The following is a 26,107-nucleotide window of genomic DNA, read 5'->3' as shown; positions in this document are numbered from 1 at the left end:
GGTCAAATCATAATGTTCATGCATTCTAACGTGAGCTCACAGTTTTGGATGCCTTTGTTCGCAGGTTTTATCGTCTGGCTACATTGTGACCTCTGAGCAAGATGGACGCACTTATTTATATAAAGTCAAGCTCTTAGCCAGACGGGGAGTAGCTACTCACTCTCCTATTAGGCTTTAAGGCTGGGGTCTCAAACAGGCGGCCCGCAGGCCAATTGTAGCCCGCAAGACGGTATTTTGCGGCCCCCACCTTAATATGAAAGTGTAATGTTAGTGTGGCCCACAAGTTTTATAAGAATGGCGTTTGACAGCGTTGTTATCTGGCCCGCCAAATAGAACCAAATTGAGCCAAGATCTGTTTTGAGAATTGCCACAACAAAACTGATACTAGACTTTGAGACACCGGCAAAAAAAGGGAGATCAAGAACACTGCGACCATTAAAAGAATGTGTTTACCCTGTAATACCATTTTTCTGTTTCTTTGAGGTCCGATAGGATATTGTTGAAAAAATAGATGTTTGGCAAGTCTACTTAGTTCCAACAGATATATGCTTTGAAATGCATCCGTCAAATTTCAAAAGCCAATGTGGGCCCTGAGCCCAAAAAAAGTTGACCCTGCTTTAAGGTCAACTTCAGCCTGGTTTTACAATGAATTGATTAACATGTACACCAACTTGGTTGAAAGAACCAAAATTGTTCTTTCAACATTCTGAGTTGCCTACCCCTGCATTAGTGGAAAAGCTGCAAATGAGTGAAAGCAACAGAGACATTGCCATGGAGACGAGGGTTTGCTTATGTTCCCGGCTGCAGTCACACTGCAACACCAGTCCGTCAGTAATAAAAGTCTCAAATAACCTAGACCAACTCAAACCGTTATTTGTGTTTTTTATTGTTTAATTTGCATTGCCTCGCACGATGAACACTACATATATTTCTATATGACGCAGGATAACAATTCGGGAGCATCCACTATTTTGCGCTCGCTATTCCGGTACTTGCCCGGCCGGCTATTATCCGACCCGTGTGTTGCTGTAGGAATAGCAGAACGACACATTGCGGAAATAACATTCTTCATGCGTCGGCTAAATACAAATATATTCCACAAGCCCCTAAACTCTGGAACAGCCTTCCCCTCCACATTAGGTCAGCCCAGAGCCTGGGGGTTTTCAAAACCCTTCTTAAGACCTACCTCTGAGTCTGCCCATTAGGCCGCCATTTTCTAGTCCCCCACCCCCACACTTTAATTGTATTTATTCTGTGTCGCACTTTTATTATGATTTTTATTTAGCAATATTGTTTTACTTTTTATTCGACCCCTTTTACTATATTGCTTTTTGCACTATTTTGTTCAGCTCATTCATTTACATTTTTGTGTGCCTTTTTTTAATCTGCAGAGCATTTTGGTTCAATTTAAAAGTTGTAAACGTGCTATATAAATAATATTGACTCGACACAACCCCAAATATGTATTTTTCAAAGCCTGCAGTGAAGAGAACGGTTTGGGATGTGCAAAGACAATTCCAGGAAAAGTGGGAGATGCAATATTTTTTGTTGAGCACAGGGGCAGCCTGACGTGTCTTATTTGTACAGAGAAAGTTGCAGTGCACAAGGAATACAATTTGAAACGTAATTATGCAACGAGACATGCTGAGGAGTATTCAACATTTTTTTGAAGAAATATTTTCTTGCAGCCCAGCCTCACCCAGACTCTGCGTCCAGTGGCCCCCAGGTAAATTAAGTTTGAGACCCCTGCTTTAAGGGAATTAAAAAAAACCAAAAAAAAGTATGATAAAGTATTTTTATATAATCGTGGCATGCGCAAAAGCCAGCAGTGACATAAATACTACTAAAAACAGCTTTTAAAAAACCAAACAGTCTGGATCAATCTGACAGTGTGCAGGTGTACCTATCGCTGTGACCAGGTGAATCTGCTAAATAGATTATTTTCGACCAGGTCTGTAAGAATGCAGCTGATATTGGCCCAAGCAACCCTTGCAACCCCAAAAAGGGACAAGCGGTAGGAAATGGATGGATGTCTGTAAGGAAAAAAATAGCAGTGATAACATTTTTTCTTACTAAGATGAATTTTCGTAATATAGACGATACTTTTGGTGTGGTTTTATTTGCACACTCGGAACAATTCCAGGAACGAGCATCTTGCAGACGGAATAAAAAAACGTTTTTTATAGTGACCGGAACCAAATTTAAACCAAAGCATGTGCATAACATTATCTAGACCACACGGAAGTGTTTAATGTATATCAACATCATCATAAGTCCTCTTTAATTAAATCAAAAAGGAGCACACTTCACCTTCCTTACTGCTTTAATGAATGATATTAGAAGTAGCCAGGAATATTAATACTTTTCTGGAAAATGAATGAATGTACGTTTCAGTGCTTGAGACTTGTCCCCCCAGTTGTGTACGGGATGTACAAATACAACAAACAGTATTTAACTGGGAATGGACAACAGACAATATGGAAAGCGGTGTACAAACTACTCCACAGAAGCGCCTTCCATGTGAGGGCAAGTGCACATTTTTACTGCTTGGCGAAGAAATTTTTACTTTTTTCAACGTCAGGAATGATGGTGTCGCTGCCTGGTTTCCAGCCTGCAGGGCACACTGTGAAAAAGAACAAAGTACCCGTTCACGAATCATTTATTGACAGAGCAGTATAGACATGTACAAAGTACAAATGTCAACTACCCTGTGGGATTATTTGATCATTCAATGTGTGTTTAGAGTAAAATAAACTTGCCAGTTCAAGGATGGTTTTAAGTAATTTTCAGTAAACTTCACCAAAAACCATGTAGTAAAAGACCAGGAGTCACAATATGAGCTACATATGACTAGCTTCCAAGTGACCAATGATAAATAAAACCTGAATATACAAATACTATTTTGTAAAGCTCACCTGGACTTTTAGTGGAATGTATTATATTTCTGCTGTTATTCAGGTATTTATCTTAAGAATCTATTTAGCTCACCTTCGCCATGTTTGTCTGTGTGCTGGAAGGCCTGGACCAGACGCAGGGTTTCATCCACGGAGCGGCCCACAGGCAAGTCATTGATGGTGATCTGCCTTAGAATGCCTTTGCCGTCAATCACGAACAGACCCCTGAGAGAGAAAAGCAAGATTGTTTTGTCCCCAAAATAAAGTTTCTTATGTTTACCATTTTGTGGAAGACACAACGGTACTATTGGCAACACATTAATGTGATATTGCGACATGTATTGTTTTAATTCTCTGTTTGTAACGCAATTTTACGTCTGGGCTAATGTAACTGCAGAAACTATGCTACTTTGAGGGAGCATTTTAACGTCACTTTAAAAGGGGAACTGAACTTTTTTTTAGAATAGAATAGAAAGTACTTTATTGATCCCTGGGGGAAATTCAGCACCACAGTTCACTCACAATAGACAATAATAATAATAAATAATATATAACATATATTATATATATATGAATAGTATAAATATATTCAACATATATTCTACATTTAAGTGCAGTCAAGGAACATATGCATCATACAGTCTGATGGCTGTCGGTATGAAGGACCTCCTGTGCCGTTCCGTGTTACATTTTGGGAGTCTGAGCCTTCCACTAAACGTGCTCATTCTCTCCGCAAGATCGGAGTGTAGTGGGTGGGAGGTGTTGTCCATAATGGCAAGGAGTTTTGCTAGACTTCTCCTCTCTGACACCACCGCCAGAGAGTCCAGCTCCACTCCCACCACGTTACTGGCCTTCTCTACCAACTTGTCCAGTCTGTTTGTGTCCCTCACTCTTAGCCCGCTGCCACAGCAAGCCATGGCGTAAAAGAAGGCGCCCGCCACCACCGACTCGTAGAACATCTTTGTACATACGAAGGATCCTAGCCTCCTGAGGAAGTAGAGGCGGCTCTGTCCCTTCTTGAGAGGGCCTCATTTTCCCCTATGATTCACAATCCTTATGTAAAACATCTTTTTTATGCATTCTAACTTGTAATATACGGAAAGTACAAGGTGGATAACCACCAACAAAACCCCATTTACATTTTGTGACCGGAAAATTAACTAAGTATTAGCGATGTTATATGCACTAACGCTGACAGACTATTTTTAGGGGCACTGTAATAACAGAGAGCTTACTAGCTTATGCTGCTACTGTATATTGACATAGTGAGCTGCTGCATTGCCTCAAAGTTGGTAAAAGTTAATTCCAAATTATAAATCACACCTGTCACTTGTATAGCAGAAGGTTCTGGCCGTAAACCGTAAAAGTGGTTAGCTTTGACATCTAACCTAGACCCGGGATGGCGAGAAAGACGAAAGAAAACACTCGTTTGTGCCCACCTTTTTTAATATATATATATATATATATATATATATATATATATATATATATATATATATATATATATATACATATCCATCCAGGTGAATTATAATTAATTCTTTATCGAAACAGGAAGATATGAACAATCCCACTGAGAGCCGACACTATACAGTGAGAGTGCTTTATTTTTCTTGTTTGTATATCTGCTGCTTGATTGTTTCACCAAAGCTGCATCATTTTAGCACACAGCTTCTCAAACTTGTTGCTCATCCTCTTTATATTAAAGCTCAAAAATATAAGTTTCTGGATCATAAGTTGTCCCAAAGGTGGTCTTTGTTGTCTCTCACCAAGTACTGTATTTTGTGAGTAGGGGTGTTGAAATATTACATATTAATGTGCCAGTTACTATATTACATATATACTTACAGCCTGTATATAAAACAACATTTTTGGGTGGTTTTAGAGCACACAGCCTGTACATAAAAGTAAGTTTTTTTTGTTGTTTTTTTTTAGAGCACTTTATAGGTGGAATGGATCAATTACCATTGGCTCCACTGAGAGCTGACTTTTGCCAGCGTATGAGAATGTATATAAAAAAAACATGTGTTTTTGTCTTACATTAGGTTTCCTAATGAAAGGAAGAAAGTTCCCTTTAGAATAATTTCACAACTAGAGGATGGATGTCAATGTTGCACAGAGACCCCAATGAGAGCTAAACCAACAAAGCCCGAAGTGCAATTTGTTCCAAAAAGAAAGAACAGGAACTCCTTGTTTTGGATTTATAAACGAATGGTAGGCTAATCTGCTAAACATACCACCAATGAGTCGTTAGCCACTTGAACATGTCTATTATTTTCTATCACTCGAAGGCACAGCATGAGTACAAAAACAGTACCATTGTTAACTCAAAACCACAAAGTGATAAAAAGAAAAACCCCAAACGAGCCAAACTGAGTCCTTTTCCAAGGACACTGTCTATGACAAGCAGTCCCACAAACACTGAGAAATGGTCAAAAACGGCTGTTAAAAATACTGTCTTTTATACTTCATTGTATTGTAATTTTTATACATATAAAATATACGCTTTATAAATAAGAGAAAATGTATGCAAAATTGGAATTAATTTCATGCCTATATGTATATGATTTTAGGAAAAATATATATTATAGGTCATATTTGTCCAAATCGCCTGGATTCACGCAACATTGGTAAATGGGTTGTACTTGTATAGCGCTTTTCTACCCCTTTTTAAAGGAGCCCAAAGCATTTTGACAGTATTTCCACATTCACCCATTCACACACTGATGGCGGGAGCTGCCATGCAAGGCGCTCACCAGCACCAATCAGGAGCAAGGGTGAAGTGTCTTGCCCAAGGACACAACGGACGTGACTAGGATGGTAGAAGGTGGGGATTGAAACAGTAACCCTCAGATTGCTGGCACAGCCACTCTACCAACTTCGCCACGCGGTAAAAAAAAAATTGTGATTACGGCAAAAATCAACACTAATAATTGTACATCGATTTCTGTTAATGCAAAAACCTCCCACACTCAACTACTCAAATTTTTGGTCGATGTCATCCTTATGGTAACCAAAGTGTGTCCAAACAACTACAGCAACATTTTGGAGTTTTTCTTCATGACTTCTGCATAACGGGAAAAAAAACACATGGTGTCGTCAAAGAACATACAGCTCCAGGATTGGGACACAGCTTTGACATCTGCTTGTATTCTGATACCTGTATGAGACGCCGTCATCCTCCTTCAGCACGCCGTAGTCTCTGGAGATGCTCTTTGTCAGGTCTGCCACCAGGGGGATTTTCATCTTACCCAGACCTCCCTGTTTCCGAGGTGTATTGATCCTTCAGTTAAAAAAAAAAACAATACAGGAAAAATGGCAATACCGATTGGAACATTTTCACTTTGACTTCAAAAAATGAAACAGTGTGATAAACATTGTCAGAAGGTTGTGATAAGACATTTGATTACAGAATGCGTTTCAAATAAACTACATCAATTGCAAGTAGTATGTGCGATATGGCCTAAATTCTACATCAAAATATTTACTGCTGTATTCTGTGATAATGTTATACTATTTGGTATATAAATGATAAAACCCTTTCAAAACGGGTTACAAAGGCACCTAATTTCGCTACTAACATATGTAGAAAAAAATTGCGCTATTTTCAGTTGTATTATTCTCTTAAAAATATTAATGTATGTGTTGATTTACTGTAAATATCTGGATAATTTCTGATCTAACTACACTTCTGTTAAAATACAACTCGCAATCATTCCGTTTTGAATACTTTACATTAGTTTTGGGCGATACTACATTTTTGGGTATCGATCCAATATCAAGTACTGGTAGTTACTGGGGCACTATTGGTCATACCAATGTTCAAATTTTCGGGATAATATTTTTGATCACAAGTGTAATTCAACAATATCAATTGATATTTAAATTGTATCCCGTATCCCGTTTAATACAAACAAAGTGTATCATCAAGTTAAGAGTGCAAATACCTACAGAAGAGCAAAATCTACATTTGGCCTTTATTTCCTCAGTTTGTAAACCACAAAAATGACAAAAAACTAACGATAATTTAAAAAATATCCACTTTGTTCTGTTATGGTCAATATATGTATCGATCTATCCACAAGCCCTAGCTTATCAGTTAGTTAGGCTTTTGTAAGCATGTTTAGCTATTTCTTGTCCTAGTAATAAAGATACTTGTAAAAACAGTTAATTTTTTGCCATTGAAGGGAGGATTAGTGATTTAGAAGCTGCACTGTTTAGGGACATTAGCCGCTAGCTCACGTGCAAGGACCGCTACATTGCGTTAATGCGGTTGTTTGCACGTGGCGGTCATATTTGCAAGACACGGCTAGAATGAGTCATAACATGCATTATCACTACAGGATGATAGTATTAAAACCTTTATTGTCTCCAAATTTTACATAATTTATAATGTACATTGTCTATATTGCGCAACCGTATTTGCAAGTCAGAAATATTCTAGAAATTGGACTTTGACAGACTGTTAGCCTATCAGAGCTGACCGCTTATCTTGCACAAACAGAAGGGCCAAGTGACAGAAGATAACCAAGTCAACGGGGTGGGTGCCTCTTCATCGTTGTAGAACACACACACACACACACACACACACACACACACACACACACACACACACACACACACACACACACACACACACACACACACACACACACACACACACACACACACACACACACACACACACACACACACACACACACACACACACACACACACACACACACACACACACAAAACACTGCAAGATCTGCTTACGAGTTAAGTTGTCTATTAGGTTGTAGAAGCATCTAAATATATACATAGGTTTCACTTATGCATCTCAAAGCAAATGTGAGTTCTCAGACCGGCCAACATAAGGCAAAATATTAATGGTTGACAAAAAATGTTTGCTATCAGACAACACCATAAAGATGTTATAAATCTTGCATGCAACATATTAAAGTGCTTACAGGCAGCTCAGTTTAGATAGTAACAAAGGGGAATGTGATCATTTGTAGTTTGAAAAGTATGTGTTGTGCTTTTTAACGTTTTTTACAGTTAAAAAGAAATGTGCTTTGGTTTATTATGCAAATTAGGCTCTGGAATCATTAGATCAGTGCTCCCCTCAACCCATCACAGCCATAATTAGATCGCAGTCCTGCAAAAAACAGTGAAATAATTATACCAAACTGTTTTATCAAGTGTTTTTCCAAGACATTTTGCATCATACAGTAGAATAAAACCGCAAACTATTGTATTCAGCAAATACCAGGGCTCTTACCAGGCCAGGTGACTGAAGTGAGAGTCGACGGAGCAGCCAATCACCTCGCAGCCGATTTTTTGGAACTCCTCAGCTCTGTCGCTAAACGCCACGATCTCAGTGGGGCAGACAAATGTGAAGTCCAGAGGGTAAAAAAAGAAGATCACATACTTCCCTACAAAGAAAAAATACACAGTAAAGGAGTGTTGGCGTTAACACACTTTTAGGGCTGCAACAACTAATCGATTAAATCGATTATAAAAATAATTGGCGATATATTTAGTCATTTATTCGTTGGATGTATGCAATGCGCAGAGGCTTTTTTTTTTTTTAGTAATTCTTTTTTCCCCCCTAAACCTTTATTTATAAACTGCAACATTTACAAACAGCTGAAAAACAACAATCAAAATAAGTACAAAAACAGTACAAAACAGCGCCATGGCTACGTCTCATGAGGTGGCAGTGAGCCAGACAATGATGTGTCATGTGCAGCTCACGTGACCACGCCGTATCCTTTGTGGAAACGTTCGAAAAATGGCGGAGGGAAATAGTACAGATAGTTCAGCGGAGAAACCTCTCGAGGCTATTGCTTCAATAGAGAAATGTGTACGACATAAGTCGTCCAAATTGTCGGAACACTTTACTTTAAAGATGTCAAAGAAGACATTTCCTGCAAAACGTGCAGCATGGACGTCGCGTGGCACGGAAGGACAACATTGCTTCGGCAGCACCTGAAGAAGATGAAGGGAAGAACTAGCGGTACGTAACTTTTTTAAGTCGATAGTCTGAGTATATTGATCCGTTGTGTTCGTCTTAGTGTGTTTTTAATCTTTTGTTAACGAGGAGATTTTTTCCTGGAAGAGCAGCAGCAACTGTTGTGTATTAACTTTCAGTGTTAGGAACTTTTTGGATAGTGCGGCGACTTCATTTTCTGTGTTTTGAGTCTCAACAGGGATTCATAAGTTCAGCTATTTTGTGAGTAACTTTAACGTTATGTCTTTGTTGCAACGCGGAGTTGATAATGTTTCTCCGGCACATTTGACTCCGTTTTCAGAGAGAAAACGCACGTATAAACGTAACGGACAGAAATATCTCAGGTTGGTTTCATAATGAAACTATAAAGCTATATGAATCTATTTAGACTTGAGTGACACTTTAATATAACTAGACGTTATAAAGGTGCTAGAATATTTCATGCTATTATTCAGAGGTAGCCTAAAGTGAATCCTTTATTATTCAGAACAGAAACGTGTACTATATCTGATCCAGTTTTGATCTGATGAGTTACATTTCTGTGTTTTAATGGTGTATTCTGCAACTCTAATGTCCATTTATTTAATTTAGCTGTTTTTTTTAATGTGGTGGTGTATTTGTCTTTTACGTCAGAAATTATTAATTAAATCAACTGGGTATGTATTGAGTTACATGTAAATGATGCTACTATGTACATTCATAATATGGTTTCTCTCATTTCAGAATGAAACAAGGCAGCATTAGAGACTTGGTACAAAGGAAGGTGTGCACACCACGGCAAGCGGCTGCACTGACTGATGCTATCCTAAATATGTTGCTAACTGACATGAGGCGACTATCAATGGTGGAGGATGAAGGTTTTAGACAAATGATTCACGTCCTCAACCCTGGTTACACTCTTCCCTCGAGGAACCATTTTACCAAACTGATGGAGAGGAAGTACGAGCGGACATTCCATGCAGTGTAGACTGACATAAAAGCCACCCAGAGCAAAATTGCTCTCCCTACTGACGTGTGGACAAGTGTAGCCTACCTTGGCAATACATGCCACTACATTGGAGACGAATGGAACATGAAGTCAATCTGCCTTACGACCATGCCACTAGAGGAAAGACATCTAGCATCCAACACTGCAGAATGGTTGGAATAGGTAGTAGCCAGGTTTGAAATTCCCCTACGCAAAATCATTGCCATTGTGCAGGACAATGGTGCACTTTATAAAAAAAAAAACATTTTTGTAACACTTGCCTTGTTTTATTTATTTGGCAAGTCGAAAGGACATGGTGCCAGAACAATTTCCCTTGTGGATCATTAAAGTTTGTCTAAGTCTAAGTATGCCGTTTTTTTAAAATAAAGTATTGGAAAGGATAGAAATATAGTTTTTCTCTTTTATCCGATTATTAATCCAAGTAATAATCGACAGATTAATCGATTATCAAATTAATCGTTAGTTGCAGCCCTACACACTTTTTGTGTCTTTCTTACACATTGAAAACAGAGAGGAAGCAAAATCCAGAAGCCCACGTGTCTCTTATACGCTGATTCTTTTTAATAATTTCATAATTTCATGACCAAAAAAAAACATTTTTACACTTTTATACTGAAATAAATACACCTACATCTTATTAAATAAAAGTATGGAAAAAATACCAGCAGCGATAAAGTTTGGATCCATGAAGGAAAGAAAAAAGTGAATGAATGTTTATAACTGAATACATTTATATAAGCATAAAACTCTGTTTTCTTTTGTACAATTTTTTTAATGACTTAAGTAACGTTTTACAACAACCTTTTTCCAAAACACAATATAGAATGTGAGATGTAACAGGATAATGCATATACATTTATCATTTGTTTTCAAAATCCCTGGGAGCCCATTTTCAAAATTCCTAGCACCAACACTGGTAAAAATTTGAAATAAGTAGTGAGTAAATTAGTAGCAATAAATACTGCTCTTTTCTGCTAAACTGCAGTGTTCACTGACACCAACCAACATTCTGGGGCTTCCTCATGAGGAAACCTTACCATGTATTAAATCCATAAACTGATATAAAATTGATTAGTTTGCAAGTTATTTTAATGTTGTGAAATAGTATAATTGTACCTATTCTCAGATTTTCCATATTTTGAAATGCAAATGTTGATGCTTCTCTTAGACACACGTCAAATGGTGTTTGTGATATCCGCTATTGTTTTTGGGTGCCACAAGAACCACATTAGCGCCGCATAAAACGTTCTGTTGCTTCTGACGTTTCTTAAAAACAATGCTTAAAAAAATCATGTAAAGCCTTGTCCAGCTGTTAACTGGCCTACTATTCATGTTCAGCACATTTTTACTGCAAATGCCCAAATATCAGAAAAAAAATCGGTATCAGCCCTGAAAAAAAAAATATCGGTCGATCTCTAATATGGATATAGAGAACATACAAAATAGGGCTGGGTGATATATCGCGGGTTTGTCTCTGTGCGATATAAAAAATTACTATATTGTAATATTCGAGTATACGTTCTCACGCATTTGCTTTTAGCTGCGGGCATTACACTCCAGGCTCTTCTCACTCTTTCCTGTCTCTCCTTCTCACAGACAAGCAGGCGCACAAACTTACACACGTCACGTCATACGTCACACACGTATACGCCCTCGCCCAGCAGAGAGGTAGCAGACTGGGTAACGTTAGCTGTGATGCTAACGTAGCCGTACGAGTCGTAATACGAGAGAAAGAAGGTGCGAATCTGGTAACAAATGAAGGAAGACTTAATTCCCAATAAAAACAGCAGGGGGTCCATTGTCTGGCGGTGGTTCGGCTTCAAGCGGGAATATGTCGAACAGACAATCGTAATTTGTCAAGTGTGGGGCAAAAGCATTGCTATAAAAAGTAGCATTACTGCTAATATGTAGCATCATTTGAAAAGTCACTCGCTAGAGAATGAAGAGAATTTAATAACGTCCGTAGTAACTACCACATAGTGAAGGACGAATACTATTTGATTTCCTATTATGCAGCTCATTTTTATTTGACACTTAAAATGTCTCTAACAATCTTGCACGTTCTGTTTTGGAAATGACATGAATGTTTGTGCCACTGCTTAATAACTTTAATAAATACACTTTTTGTCAATTGACTTAGTTGTGATTTCCCTCTCTGCATGAAATCTTAAAAGTAGCATATATGAATGCAGTATGAAGAAGAATGTTTTAATGTAGACACATAGTATCATCATACTGCTGTGATTATATGTATCAAGTGTTCATTCAAGGCCAAGGCAAAATATTGTAACATATATCGTACATCGCGATACGGTCTAAAAATATCACGATATTAAAAAAAGGCCATATCTCCCAGCCCTAATACAAACCCTTTATTTATTGAATCAAAGATACTGAAATTCCACAACATAGCGAATTTACAAACAGCTAAAATTATACACAAAGCAAACTATATTCTGCTACCCAAGAACATAATTCTCAACAAAAGAGGATAAATATAATCTCAGAGAAAAATGTAATTTAAAACATATGTATGCACGTACAACACTTAAGACCTTCAGTATATCAGTATGTGGAATTAAATTATAGAATAGATTAAGCAAAGAAATCAAACAATGTACTAATATGATCTACTTCAAGAAACTCTTCAAACTTAATGTTTACAAAGTACAAAGAAAAATAACCATAATAAACATTCTGAATTTCTCATCCATTTATTCATTCTCAAGATAATCTTACTCATCTCCCTATATTAACATACCTTACCTCACCAATTCTTATTTATTCATTCATTAATTTATTTATATTGTTATTACTTATGGAGTATATTGTCAATAAACTGGGAACTAGAAGTGAACAAAAGTTTTAGCAACTACTATGTAAAGGAAAAGGGTTTGGATTAAATAAGGTCTGCTTCTTCCTACTCCTTTTTGAGAAATTGGAAATTGTGATGTGTCATGTTGTATGCATGCATGTTCCAAATAAACTCAAACTCAACAATATGTATACATGGTGAAAACTGGTGTGTACATTGTTACCTTTGTAGTCAGACAGCTGGATGTCCTTAAACTGTCCATTCACTACAGCTGTTGCTTTAAAACCTGGGGCAGGCTTGCCGATCTGAGCATTTCCAGCTGACATGGTGGTGGTAGATGACTGCAAGAGACAAAACACTCAATGAGGCCATTTACCTCCATTTACCTCCATTTCCCCCCACTACCCAACAATAACTTCTGCTTTCTGGGGACTTTTAAAGACTGCTTTTCAGCTGTTTGACAATCAATGCACTGCTTCAATGAGCTAAACCACGATGGAGTCACATGCAAGTCATGTTCAGTCTGCAGGGAACAAAAGCCTATTAAGGAACTTGCATAACTCCATAAAAAAATTTAAAAAAACATAGAAGAGTGGTCTTAAAAAGAAAAACACTTGCATACTAAAGATTAATAATCTGCTGTTGTTGCATTTAGGCTAGGTCCACACTAAACCGGATAACCCCTTAAACGAATAATTATTAAGCCTAAACCCTGTTTCAGCCACATTAAACCAACATTTAAGGTTCCCCTCCTCTGACAAATTTTTACATGGGTAAGTGCGCCGTGTATTTCTTGAATCTCCGACTCTTATCTTTGTATGGACTCATTGATCGTTTACAAACTTGAGTTCGCAAAAGAAGAAGTGATGCCAGAAAGAACGCGGCACAGCCAGCTTCATAATAATGAGGTTTTGTAACTCGGAACTAACCACTGGAATATGGAAGCGAGTCATCCAGACATGCCAGTGTTTCTCATTCGTCTACATGTACAGACGCTTGTGGAAATCACATGAATACCTTAAGAGAAAGCGCTTGCAGCTATTTCGGACACAACACTTCTCAGACGGCAAGAAAACTTTCCAATGTCGAGGTCAGCTGCGATTCTACTTACGGAAAAACTTGTCGAAAGAGAGTCAACGAAAATGTGGGCTCCCGTGGATGTGATGAAAAAGGTAGCGTGTGTTTTTTATTACCTGGCCGAAGAGGGAAGACTACAGAAAACGGCGAATTCATTTGGAATGGCAAAGCAGACAGTATCAGTTATTAATCACCATGTATGTCGCAGACTCAACGTTTAGGTCCAGAGTATATAAAGTCACCAAAAACGAATGGACAATGAAGGTGAAGACAAAAGAGTGAGGAGTGTCCTGACTACATATCTAGATCCCTAAATTGTCCAATAAAAATGTATTTCTTTCTTTTGTTTATTTTGAACATCAACACACTTACACTATAATACATCACACAGCTTCATATCATTTTACTTTACATTATGTCCGAAAAGGAGTAGGAAGAAGCAAAGCTTATTTAATACCACCCCTTTTCGACTCCAGAGCGTTTACAAATATATGAAATCATTGACTGACCTTTTTATAAGAAAATAACATATGTGAATTAGTATACACAACAGTTTTGTAATATGTAATGAATTAATTCAGTCATTAACATACTGAGATGCAGAATATCAGTATTTCTCATAATTATTCTTCTTTGTACTTTGTAAGCACTATTAATTTAAAACACTGGATCATATCAGTACAATGTTTAACTTCATTACTTAATCCATTCCACAATTGAATTCTACATATTGATATGCTAAAGGTTCTAAGTTTTGTACGTGCATACAAGTGATTTAAATTAGATTTTCCTCTAAGGTTATATTTCTCCTCTTTAGTTGAGAAGAATTGTTGTACATTCTTTGGTTGCAGGTTAGTGTGCTCTGTACATCATTTTGCTGTTTAAAATGTTCCCAAATCACAGAACTTTAATATTTTTGACTCAATAAATAAAGGGTTTGTATGTTCTCTGTATCCAACATTATATATTATTCTAATTGATTTTTTTGGAACACGGTTAACGAATGTAGTGCACATTTGTAGTTATTTCCCCATATTTCTGCACAATAACTCAGATATGGTAACACTAGCGAGCAGTAGAGAATATAAAGTGATTTTTGGCCCAGGACGTATTTTGCTTTATCCATTATTGAAATGTTTCTTGCCACCTTATGTTGTATGTTTTGTATATGAGATTTCTAGTTCATTTTATCATCTATTAATACTCCCAAAAATCTGGTTTCATTTACCCTTTCAATATCTACTTCGTCTATTTGTATTCGTGTCTGATGCTCTTTTCTACTGTTACCAAATAGCATTATTTTAGTTTTACTGAGATTCAAAGATAGTCTGTTTTTATCAAACCATTTTTTTAATTTGTTCATTTCTTCCGTTATTATTTGCATTATCTTCTATGTTCTCTCCTGAAAAGAAAGCAGTTGTGTAGTCTACAAATAAAACTAACTTCAAGTCCTTTGTAACATTACAAAGGTCGTTTATATAAAGATTAAACAACCTTGGTCCCAGTATTGATCCCTGGGGTACACCACAAGATATATCCAACAGTGTTGACATATTTTCAACCATCTTCACATATTGCTTCCTGTTGGTAAAAGGCCTACTGAACCCACTACTACCGACCACACAGTCTGATAGTTCATATATCAATGATGGAATCTTAACATTGCAACACATGCCAATACGGCCGGTTTAGTTTACTAAATTACGATTTTAAATTTCCCGCGGAGTTTCCTGTTGAAAACGTCACGGAATGATGACGCGTGTTTGTGACGTTATTGGTTGTAGCGGACATATTAGCCCAGCACCACTTACGGCTAGAAGTAGTCTCTTTTCATCGCGCAATTACAGAGTATTTTGGACATCTATGTTGCTGAATCTTTTGCAATTTGTTCAATTAACAATGGAGACGTCAAATAAGAATGCTGTCGGTGGAAAGCGGTGGATTGCAGCTGCCTTTAGCACCGAAACACAGCCCGTGTTTCTTTGTTTGTTGTGAAGCTTTAACACAGAGCGGTCAAGCGAACAGGTTCCTTTACGTCAGGGGTCTCAAACATGCGGCTCTTAGGCCGCAATTGGCCCGCGAAACGTTATTATGCGGCCTGCACTTCGATATGAGAATTTAATGTTGGTGCGGCCTGCGAGTTTAATATGAAGGGCGCTTGACAGAGTCATAAATCTTAATTTACAATTGAATCACTTGTTCATTTTTCAACAAGTTTTTTAGTCATTTTTATATCTTTTTTTCCAAATAGTTCAAGAAAGACCACTACAAATGAGCAATAATTTGCACTGTTATACAATTTAATAAATCAGAAACTGATGACATAGTGCTGTAATTTACTTCTTTATCTCTTTTTTTCAACCAAAAATGCTTTGCTCTGATTAGGGGGCACTTGAAAAAAAAAATATTCACAGTTCACAGTGGAAAAAAGGTTGAGAACCACTGTTGTAGAGGACGTTAAAGGCAGTGCAGTCACGGCAGCCCTTAATAATGTCGGCCGGGTGAAAATTGGGAAAAATTCGTGAAAATACAGTAGTTGCAACGGTAGATTGTCGGGAGGTGCACTGCTAGGGCGGGAACGCCATTCATAGAAGGTGAATTCATTAAAAAGTGCATGTTAGATTTTTAAAGAAATCTTTTCTTGCGGCCCAGCCTCACCCAGTTTCTGTATCCAGTGGCCCCCAGGTAAATTTAGTTTGAGACCCCTGCTCTACGCCAACCAGCGAGTTTTTGGATGGGAAAATTGTGACATTAAGTCAGCTCTTACTGGAGACTTGAGTGGATTACGCGACCTCATCTTGCAGCTCAAAAAGGCAGCTGTGATCTTGGCTCATCTGCTTCTCTCAGAGACACTGGAGTTCACTGCAGCCATCCGACTTTCAGGTATGACTTCATAATCTCACTAAAATACTATTAACACAATAAGCAGATCAGGGATTTTCCAGAATGATCCTAGTAAATGTGTCTAATTACATCTGAAACTGTCCCACTGCCGCTGCTTGGAGCCGTCGCCTCTTCCCTTTTTTTTGTGCTTCACTCTAACTTTACTTATCCACGAATCTTTCATCCTCGCTCAAATTAATGGGGAAATCGTCTCTCAGTCCGAATTGCTCACATTACAAACAATGTTCAGATGTGAGGAGCCCTCACACCGGTGACGTCACGCGCACATCGTCTGCTACTTCCGGTACAGGCAAGACTTTTTTTTATTAGCGACCAAAAGTTGCGAACTTTATCGTCCTTTATCGTCCTTTCAGCAAAAAGATGGCAATATCGCGAAATGATCAAGTATGACAAATAAAATGGACCTATTATCACCGTTTAAATAAGAAAATCTCATTTCAGTAGGCCTTTAAGACCATTCTGTGAGTGTGTGTGGACAAGGATAAGGTTAGGTGTGATTTACTCTAGTTGCAAAAAAAAAAGGGTGCACACATTTTCAATTTAGTGGCAAAAGGTGCTAAATGTTCAATCTAAGGTCTAGTTTAAACATGTTCTGTAGTTGGTGTTGAAACTGGGTAGTAAACAATTAGAATAAATTAGCAGCGGCTGCGGCACCACAATTGACGGATACTTTTATTAGTATATTGCACAGTACAGTACATATTCCGTACAATTGACCAATAAATGGTAACACCCCAATAAGTTTTTCAAATTGTTTAAGTCGGGGTCCACGTTAAGCAATTTATTTCACAAAGAAAGCGTCTTTTGGGTAAGCAGCGCAAAGACAAAGAAAGAAGCAAATGGATAGCATTAGCACCGCCTACTTTAGCTTATCCAACATCGCTCAACCACAATTTCACTTTTTCTTCGTTCCAAATCGCACGTTCATAGTAAACCCGTCCAAGAACAGTGGCACAATCCTAATTTGCGATAGAAAAGTGAAACAATGGTTTTGTTCTCACCTGTCTGTAAGAAGTTGACAGAATGACGCAAAACTGCACCGCGGTGTGAATTTGTGAACTTTGCTCAGGAGACTCACTGCGGCTGCGCGAAAATAGAAGTAGGCGGGGCAGCTGCGTGAAAGGAGGAAGTCCAGCATCACTTCAAAATAAGAGTTACTCGCGCTGCCTATTTCCACTTAATTGTTATGTATTATTCAATACATGTTCAATGTGTTTATTCATTTTATTTAATTATATTTAAAACGTTTAATTTAAACTTCAGTTTGTATGGAATGTGTCGAATCTAGCCCGTGGCTTTACTTTGAAGGGAAAAACACAGCCCCGTACTGCTACTTCCGTTTAGCATGTCTCACTGATGTTGCCGCTAGTAGGGGTGGTCGTTATTTGTTTACAGGTAAATTGACTTATTTTCTTTCAGGTATAAATTAGTTTTTTCTTTTAAGCGGGGTGGGTGTGTTACTGCATAATCTGTTACCTCTAAACTGTTTGTTTACAACTGCAGTTAATGTGACCTTAGCATGCTTGCATAGCAAAACAAAGGGTGGATCAGAGTGAACATTTGGATCAGAACCGATTTGTAGCACGTTGACTGTAATTTGTCGATCTACAAATCTGTTTATTGGTTTATGTCTTCCTTATTTATGCCTCTAATGCATCATAATTGCGGAGCTTTATTTACCATTGCACGATATAAAGTAACCACCCAAAGCGCCAGTTCATTTTCAGTTGTAATAACTATTTAATTCATAATAATACATGTTTTTTTAATGCACTGTCACTTTGATCCTAATTGGGAAATTCGACTCTTCTTATCCAACTCGAAGAAGGAATTAAACCAAACATTTATGAGGGAAGGATCAACTACATCATATTTCGTTATAGTTTGTATTTATAATACATGTTTACATTTTATAAACAGCTGCAGTGTTGCCAATATATACTATATCCCAATTATGAAGTATTGACTTGTCCAAATATTGTTTTATTTTAGTCTTTAAAAAAATATAATTTAACGAAAAAACTAAAACAGCAAATAACAAATGCATTTATTGTTGTTGTGTACAGGAGGAGGAGACGGCACAGACAGCAGGAATTTAGATTAGCTCTATGTTGTATTTATATATATGTATATATACTAGGGCTGCGAAACTTTGGGTGTCCCACAATTCGGTTCAATATCGATTCTAGGCGTCACGATTCGATTATATATCGATTGTTTCGATTCAACGCTATTCTCAGTTCAAAAACGATATTTTTCCGATTCAAAACAATTCTGTATTCATTCAATACATAGGATTTCAGCAGGATCCACTCCAGTCTTCTGACATGCGAGCAGAGTAGTAGTTAAAAAAAAAAAAGGCTTTTATAATTGTAAAGACAATGTTTTATCAACTGATTGCAATAATGTAAATTTGTTTGAACTATTAAAAAAAAAATATGACTTATTTTATCTTTGTGAAAATATGTGTGACACTATTGATCTTTTTTTTTATTTTTTATAAATGTCTAATGATAATGTAAATGAGGGATTTTTAATTACTGATATGCTGAAATTATAACTAATATTGATACTGTTGTAGATAATATTAATATTTGTTTCACTACTTTTGGTTTGTTTTGTGTCGTGTTTGTGTCTCTTCAATTGCTCTGTTTATTGCAGTTCTGAGTGTTGCTGGGTCAGGTTTGGTTTTGGAATTGGATTGCATTGTTATGGTATTGCTGTGTAGTGGTTTGTTGGATCGATAAAAAAATAAATAAAAATAAATAAATAAAAATCGATTTTTTTCCCACACCCCTAATATATACTATATATAAATAACAAGTAATAATATAAATCAACAAGGGGAATGGAGTGTGAACTAATCCAAATATGTATGGTGTGTGACTATGTGTTGGAATTAACTGCTGGGTGTTACCGTGAGTGTTGAGCGAGAGAGGCAGAAGTTCAAATGGAAGGTCCGTGAGACAAACAGGTAGTCGGGGGTTATAGCGAGGCGTAGATGGTCCGTGTCCAGGCAGGAGGTCGAGATCCAAGAGGCAGTTAGGGAAGCAGAGGGAACGCAGGGGAGACAAGACGCACAGTTCGTAACGCGGGAACGTTTGGAGGATGCTGGATCAACAAGAAAACACGAGACAATTAGAGTGTCCGCCCTGAGATCGGTAGGTCGTGAGTTCAAACCCCGGCCGAGTCATGCCAAAGACTATAAAAATGGGACCCATTACCTCCCCGCTTGACACTCAGCATCAAGAGTTGGAATTGGGGGTTGAATCACCAAAAATGAACCCCAGGCGCGGCCACCGCTGCTGCTCACTGCTCCCCTCGTCTCCCAGGGGGTGATCAAGGGTGATGGGTCAAATGCAGAGAATAATTTCGCCACACCTGGTGTGTGTGTGACAATCATGGGTACTTTAACTTTTAACAATCAACACGGAGGGGAGAGAAACACAAAGAGAGAGTTTGCATTGAGCTACACTGGTTTGGCTTACTGTACAGGACAGGTCGCTACGTTCTGGTCCGGGATAGCAGGTTGTGCAGGCTTTTGAAGGCGGGTCAGATGATCAGCTTCAGGTGTGCTGATTGTCGGTGATAGATTGCAGCTGTGCACCACCGGCGCAGCCTCTGCCGGAGTGACACCTTGGAGGTGCAATCAGCAGAGCGCACAGATGAGTGCGCAGTGGCCGTGACAATCATAAAGATAAAAAGATGGGATGTTTACTATCAATTCTCCACTGACCTGTCCCTGTTGCAATTTGTCAGGGGTGTAGGGTCAGCTCCCCCCCAAAAAAAACCAAATTCTTGTCCATCCATTTCCTACCAGTTATTCCCTTTGGGCTCGCGGGGGGGCGCTAGTGCCTATCTTAGCTACAATCGAGCGGAAGGCGGCGTACACCCTGGACAAGTCGCCATCTCATCACAGGGCCAACACAGATAGACAGACAACATTCACACTCACATTCACACACTAGGGCCAATTTTTAGTGTTGCCAATCAACTTATCCCCAGGTGCATGTCTTTGGAAGTGGGAGGAAGCCGGAGTACCCGGACAGAATCCACGCATTCACGGGGAGAACATGCAAACTCCACACAGAAAGTTCCCGAGCCCGGGATTGAACCTTGACTACTCAGGACCTTCGTATCGTGAGGCAGACATACTAACCCCTCTGCCACCGTGAAGCCATTAAAACTTTAATTTATAAACCTTTGTAAATCCACCTGGAATGGAATTCAAACCCAGTACCTTTGCCGTACATTACAAGCACTGATGCTGTGCGCCACGGAAGCCGGTTAATTATGAGGGGAAATTTCCCATTGTAGTCTTGTCATTGACTTATTGTGACACTGACATCGGGGAAATAACACACACAACTATTACTACATAGGAGCATGTCAGAACACATACAGGCAAAATATCAGATGTCTACCTGCACCTCAAAGAGAAAGAGCACTCTTTCGAGGACAAAAATATACACAGTTACGGGGAAGACAAATGGTTTAAATTGGGAGTGAGGGAAGCCATCTAACTCAAGTTTGAAAAAGCAGCCCTGTGACACCAACATATATGGCGGTCCTTCCAACTCTTCCTAAGAGATGCAGTCATTTAATTGTAACAGGATATAGTCACTTTTGGTTTCACTTGCCCCCCCTTGAACTATTGATACAACTAAATGGAATGCTGATAATGGTGATTCCATTCTAACGTCTGTGATGACAAAGTTTGCTCTTTTTTGCATCTCAACAGTTGTCGTTTTGCACAATAGTAAAACCATTGTTGTTGGGGCGTGACCCCTCCTGTAGAAGGTAAATACTTTCAATCAGGCACCGAGCCCTCAGTCTTGTTCTATCATATTGAACTGTCCAGTTGCGATTGCTTCAATGCCCTGAGTATGCCGTTATTGTTTTCAAATATTATTGGTCCTTTAAAACTCTGAGACAATTTGCAGCACAGCCTTTCTCTTACCTCAACTGCTATGATGTGAATTGCAATCTTTCTTTTGTATATTTCTGCATCCTCAGCTTGGTTGCTCCTCTACCTAAACAAGAAAAGAGAAAGTGCACGAGATATCCTCATCAGGCTCCAACGGATTGTAAACCAGCGGTATAATCATGGCAACCCCAAAAGAGATGGCTCAACAACGATCTCCGGTCAGACCATCAGCGGCTTTGGTTTTCGCCACATCTCCGTCAGCTGTAAGACGACATGAGGGCAGTCATTTGTCTTCTTCGGCACACCAAACAATAACACCAAAGCCAATGTGGGCGCCTCTTGAAACCGATGCTCCCATCACGCTAGGTAAGAGACCCTCTGAGTGATTAAGTACAGTGGTACCTCGAGATAAACGTTTAATTGGTTCTGTGATGCAGTTCATACCTTAAAAAGCTTGTATTGCAAACAAATATTTGAAATTAATTTGAAAGGTGCTTTACGCCCCTTTAACCTGACACCACAATTTTAACAGGTAACATGCATCTTAGAAAGAAATAAAAACTTTTACATAAGAAATATCGTTTGAAAAACAATACAGTGCAATGTACTACAAACAACTGCAGTAGGTGTAGGAGGTAAAGTAATAATAATTTACAACTTTTACCTTGGAAAGTGTACTTTTACAGTATCTCCTACAGGTTTTTTCTCAGTCAAACACACAATGAGAAGCTTTTGCATATTTTCACGGATAAATGTTGTTTGGATAGTATTTAAACATCCTTGGCTTCTTCTGTATGGTAGAGATTAGGAGAAGTGCTATACTCAGTCCTAATCCAATGAATGTCATCCGCCTCTCCCTCTTAGCGCAGTCCTTCACAATTTTTTCGTTCCCAGAATTAGAAAAAACAAGTTAAAACTATATAAGCTAATGCTAACGAGTTCGCCGATCCTGGATCTTTCCATTCCATGCATTAGCTTCATTTCGTAGCGGTGTGGATGCTGGTAACCTGATTTTTGCTTGAAACCTAAAGCATAACAAAGAAGGGATATCACTGGCTACCTCAGTGATAGCAAAAAAAGGTAACTTTTGTTCATTTGTTATCATAGCCACAGTTATAAGCCTAAATGTGCTTAATGAGGGGTGACTGAGGTGTCGTGAAATAAACAAAAAATGTTCCTTAAATATAGGGACGGCGTGGCATAGTGGAAGAGTTGCTGTGGGCAACCCAAGGGTTCCTGGTTCAATCCCCACCTAGTACCAACCTCGTTACGTTTATGTCCTGAGCAAGACACTTCACCCTTGCTCCTGATGGGTGCTGGTTAGCGCCTTGCATGGCAGCTCCCTCCATCAGTGTGTAAATGTGTGTGTGAATGGGTAAATGCGGAAGTAGTGTCAAAGCGCTTTGAGTACCTTGAAGGTAGAAAAGCACTATACAAGTACAACCCATTAAGGGACATGATGGGGGGGCAATTCTGTAAAGTGTGTATTGAGGCTTGCGTCGTGTATGGGAGAAGCCAGAAATGATGACGTGTGAAGCCTGGGTGCCAGGCCATACCATGTGACCGCTTTGGGATGATGCGGTTAAGCCTCACTGCCCGGTTGTACCACTTGACTGTTTCGGGACGCAGTTGAGATTTTGCCAGGAGATTTGATAACCCATAAAAAATGCCCAAGCTCCATTGAAAATGGCGGCTTTTGAGAGTTGTGGTCAGTTCAGAATGTGGATAGAGAATAAAAACAGTTTTTGAAATGCCGATAAATTCAAAGAATAATGGTGCATATTAAATATGATGGCAAACCTAATCCAAGCCGTTCACCGCTTTGTTAGCGGTATTAAAGAGCCAAGTAACATTAGAATTTTTAGTAAGACTTTGGAAGCGTAATGGTTTGGCACTCTTACATTCGATGCCACGTGACACATTGTGACATTTCACCCTTGTTCCTGCTGGGTCGTGGTTAGTGCCTCGAATGGCAGTTTCCGCCATCTGTCTCTGAATATGTTTGTGTGAATGGGTGAATGTGAAGCGTATTGGGTGTCATTTCAGGTACAGGAAAGCGCTGCATAAATACAGAACATTTACCATAATGTGTGTTCGATCCTCTGCAACGTCAGTTCTCGAATGCGTTTATCACTGTTTTCATTATGTTCAACAAGGTCAAACATGCTGTTCTTATTTCAATAGTTGGAAGATGGAGAGGTTTTGTCAAAGAAAAAAAAGCAACGCTAAATAACAAAAATAAAAATGAAATCTCCCTTGTTCTGTACGTAATTGTCCAAGTTACATTAACTGGTATCTTCCTCTATGTGCTATTCACTTCAAGTTGACAGAAAAACATCATACAACCTGCCATATCATATGATACTAGCATTGTTGGCAAATACAAACACACAATACATTTATAATACATACAATATGTTTTATTGTTAATGTGTTAATTTAACAAGCAAAACCATTCGGTCAAACATTTATTGGGATGTATTGTCATTTCCAAGAGCCATAACAGACAATTCAATGCATTACACATTATGCTGTTAAGATATAGCTGTTTGTAATTATACATTTGGCCAGCAGGTGGTTTCTTGTCCCAAAGCATGCATGAAGCTTTGAGAAATTCTCCAATCAATGGCTCGAGTGGTTCAAAAGCTTCATGAGGCTTCATCTGACCATCACTACATAACATTTATCTGAGATACAACTCGTATCCCGATGAACTCGTAAATCGGTATCGGCAGCATAAAACCCTGATTGCAACATCCCTAATAAGTTATATAGATAATGAACAACACAAGATACTTTTGACTGATCTTTTTTCTCCAATTTTGCAGCGTCACAAAACAACGATGAAGTCTACGTCTGCAAGCTTTGTAGCGGCTGGTATGAAACTAAGAAAGGTCTGTCCAGCCATGCCCGTTTCCATTTACGGCAGATCGGAATCCCTGAAAGTGAGATCCAGGGCAGCCCTATTGACTTTTTGTACCAGATCATGAATGAGGACAAGCTCAAGTCCGTCAGCAAGGATCAGCAGGAGCCCCGTTCTCCAAACAGTCTACTTGGGACTCCCAGTAAACGTCCCTCAGAAGTGTCCACTTCACCCACGTCTCTTCCTTGTAAGCGACCAAGACCCTCAGAGATGTGCACCTGTACTCTCTGCGGGGAGAAATGTAAAAACCGAAGAGGTCTGGCCAGCCATGCACGCTCTCACCTGCGCCAGATGGGGGTGCTTGACCTACTGGGGAAGGCAGAGTCAGCTATCGACACTGTCCAGGATCTGGTGAACAGTGGCGTGTTGGAAACCATGCGCCCATCTAAAGTGAAAAGTACGTCCAGCTCCAACACGATTCCTTCTTCAGCACCAACGTCCCCACTACCTTCACCGCCTCGATCTCCAGTCATAGGGCAATCTAGACCCTCCTTTTCCCAGAGCCCCGCAAAGTCTCCCCAGATTCCAGTCAATCGGGCTCCAAAGGCTAAGAAGGGTTTTCGTCTGGCAGTGGACCCCCTCCTCAAAAAGCCCAAGCCGGAGCCTTTTGAGGTTGATGTTTCTGCAGTGATTGGATCCAGCTGTAGCAGCAGCATCACCCCCACTCTGACCTCATCACCTCCTGTTACTTCTTCACTGTCTCTCAGTGCAGGTAACGTTTTTTGGCACTTGTTTTGCTCGAGTTTCCCTTTTTTTGTTGCATCAATTTCTCTTTCTTATCGCTCAGTATCTGCAACAGATGAACAATCGCCACCAACAGTCCTTTGCGACTATTGCGGTCAGCTCTTTGAGACCCGCAAAGCCCTCTCGTGCCACGCCCGCGCCCACCTGCGTCAGCTTGGTCTCTCCTGGTCAATCAAGACGTCGCCTATTGATATCCTCTATGATGTTATGATGCAGGGTGAAAACAATGATAAGGGCTTTTTTCCCGGTGAGGCTACATTGTTAAAGAAAGCCTCCATCAGCCCTCAGCGTTCTAAAAGGACATCGGAGACAACCTTAAACTCCTGCTCCTCACCTCTGGATTACTCAATGAAAGAGAAGACTCCAAGTGGCAAGAGTGAGGCTTTGATCATAGGTAAGGCATCAGTGAATGGACCAATATTTGATAAACCAATACACATGCATGCACTGTAAAGTATTTACATTTTTATTATAGAAAGCAATAGAAAAACTCTACATTATTCTCAAAAGTAAAAATAAAGAGGTGTTATTAAATTAATGTGATAGCTCCTGATAGACCTTTGCTCCTGCAGGCGCGCTGACGCACTTCCCTCCACAGTAATGTAAACCTAAAATAAAAGTGACTTTACCAGCTTATAGATAAAAAAATTAAAAAATATGACACACATGCAGGGGCTTCACGGTGGCAGAGGGGTTAGTGAGTCTGCCTCACAAAACAAAGGTCCTGCAGTCCTGGGTTCAAATCCAGGCTCGGGATCTTTCTGTGTGGAGTTTGCATGTTCTCCCCGTGACTGCGTGGGTTCCCTCCGGGTACTCCGGCTTCCTCCCACTTCCAAAGAC

The 26,107-nt window shown here is 39.2% G+C and overlaps 2 protein-coding genes and 1 long non-coding RNA gene across 3 annotated transcripts in view; 2 read left to right on the top strand and 1 right to left on the bottom strand.

Annotated features, from left to right (window-relative positions):
• LOC133539194 (uncharacterized) overlaps nt 1-26,107 on the top strand; it is a 127,673-nt gene that overhangs the window by 91,896 nt on the left and 9,670 nt on the right. The window lies entirely within an intron of this gene.
• Nucleotides 2,306-17,802, bottom strand: prdx2 (peroxiredoxin 2). The gene is made up of 6 exons (XM_061881335.1): nt 17,675-17,802; nt 12,916-13,033; nt 8,158-8,311; nt 6,055-6,177; nt 2,989-3,119; nt 2,306-2,623 (listed from the first exon to the last, which is right to left on the bottom strand). The coding sequence occupies exons 2-6, from the start codon at nt 13,016-13,018 to the stop codon at nt 2,541-2,543; spliced, it is 594 nt and encodes a 197-aa protein (XP_061737319.1). The 5' UTR covers nt 13,019-13,033; nt 17,675-17,802; the 3' UTR covers nt 2,306-2,540.
• The window catches only part of LOC133539193 (protein Wiz-like), a 17,641-nt gene continuing 9,534 nt past the window's right edge, over nt 18,001-26,107 (top strand). The window contains exons 1-4 of the mRNA XM_061881338.1: nt 18,001-18,068; nt 21,690-21,966; nt 24,429-25,235; nt 25,311-25,661. Coding sequence (XP_061737322.1) covers nt 21,780-21,966; nt 24,429-25,235; nt 25,311-25,661 — 1,345 coding nt within the window. The 5' untranslated portion in view covers nt 18,001-18,068; nt 21,690-21,779. The remainder of the gene's footprint in view (nt 18,069-21,689; nt 21,967-24,428; nt 25,236-25,310; nt 25,662-26,107) is intronic.

Source organism: Nerophis ophidion, linkage group LG20 (genome assembly GCF_033978795.1).
Source record: "Nerophis ophidion isolate RoL-2023_Sa linkage group LG20, RoL_Noph_v1.0, whole genome shotgun sequence".
Lineage (NCBI taxonomy): Eukaryota > Metazoa > Chordata > Actinopteri > Syngnathiformes > Syngnathidae > Nerophis > Nerophis ophidion.
The sequence above is the reverse complement of the archived record's forward strand: the minus strand, read 5'-3'. Positions and strand labels throughout refer to the sequence as shown.

Excerpts from the sequence above, each read along its gene's own strand:
- prdx2 (XM_061881335.1), bottom strand. The coding sequence starts at position 13,018 with ATGTCAGCTGGAAATGCTCAGATCGGCAAGCCTGCCCCAGGTTTTAAA. Across the intron at positions 3,120-6,054 it reads GATGACGGCGTCTCATACAG|GGGTCTGTTCGTGATTGACG; the intron begins GTATCAGAATAC and ends TTTCTCTCTCAG. Across the intron at positions 2,624-2,988 it reads CACAGACAAACATGGCGAAG|TGTGCCCTGCAGGCTGGAAA; the intron begins GTGAGCTAAATA and ends TCTTTTTCACAG.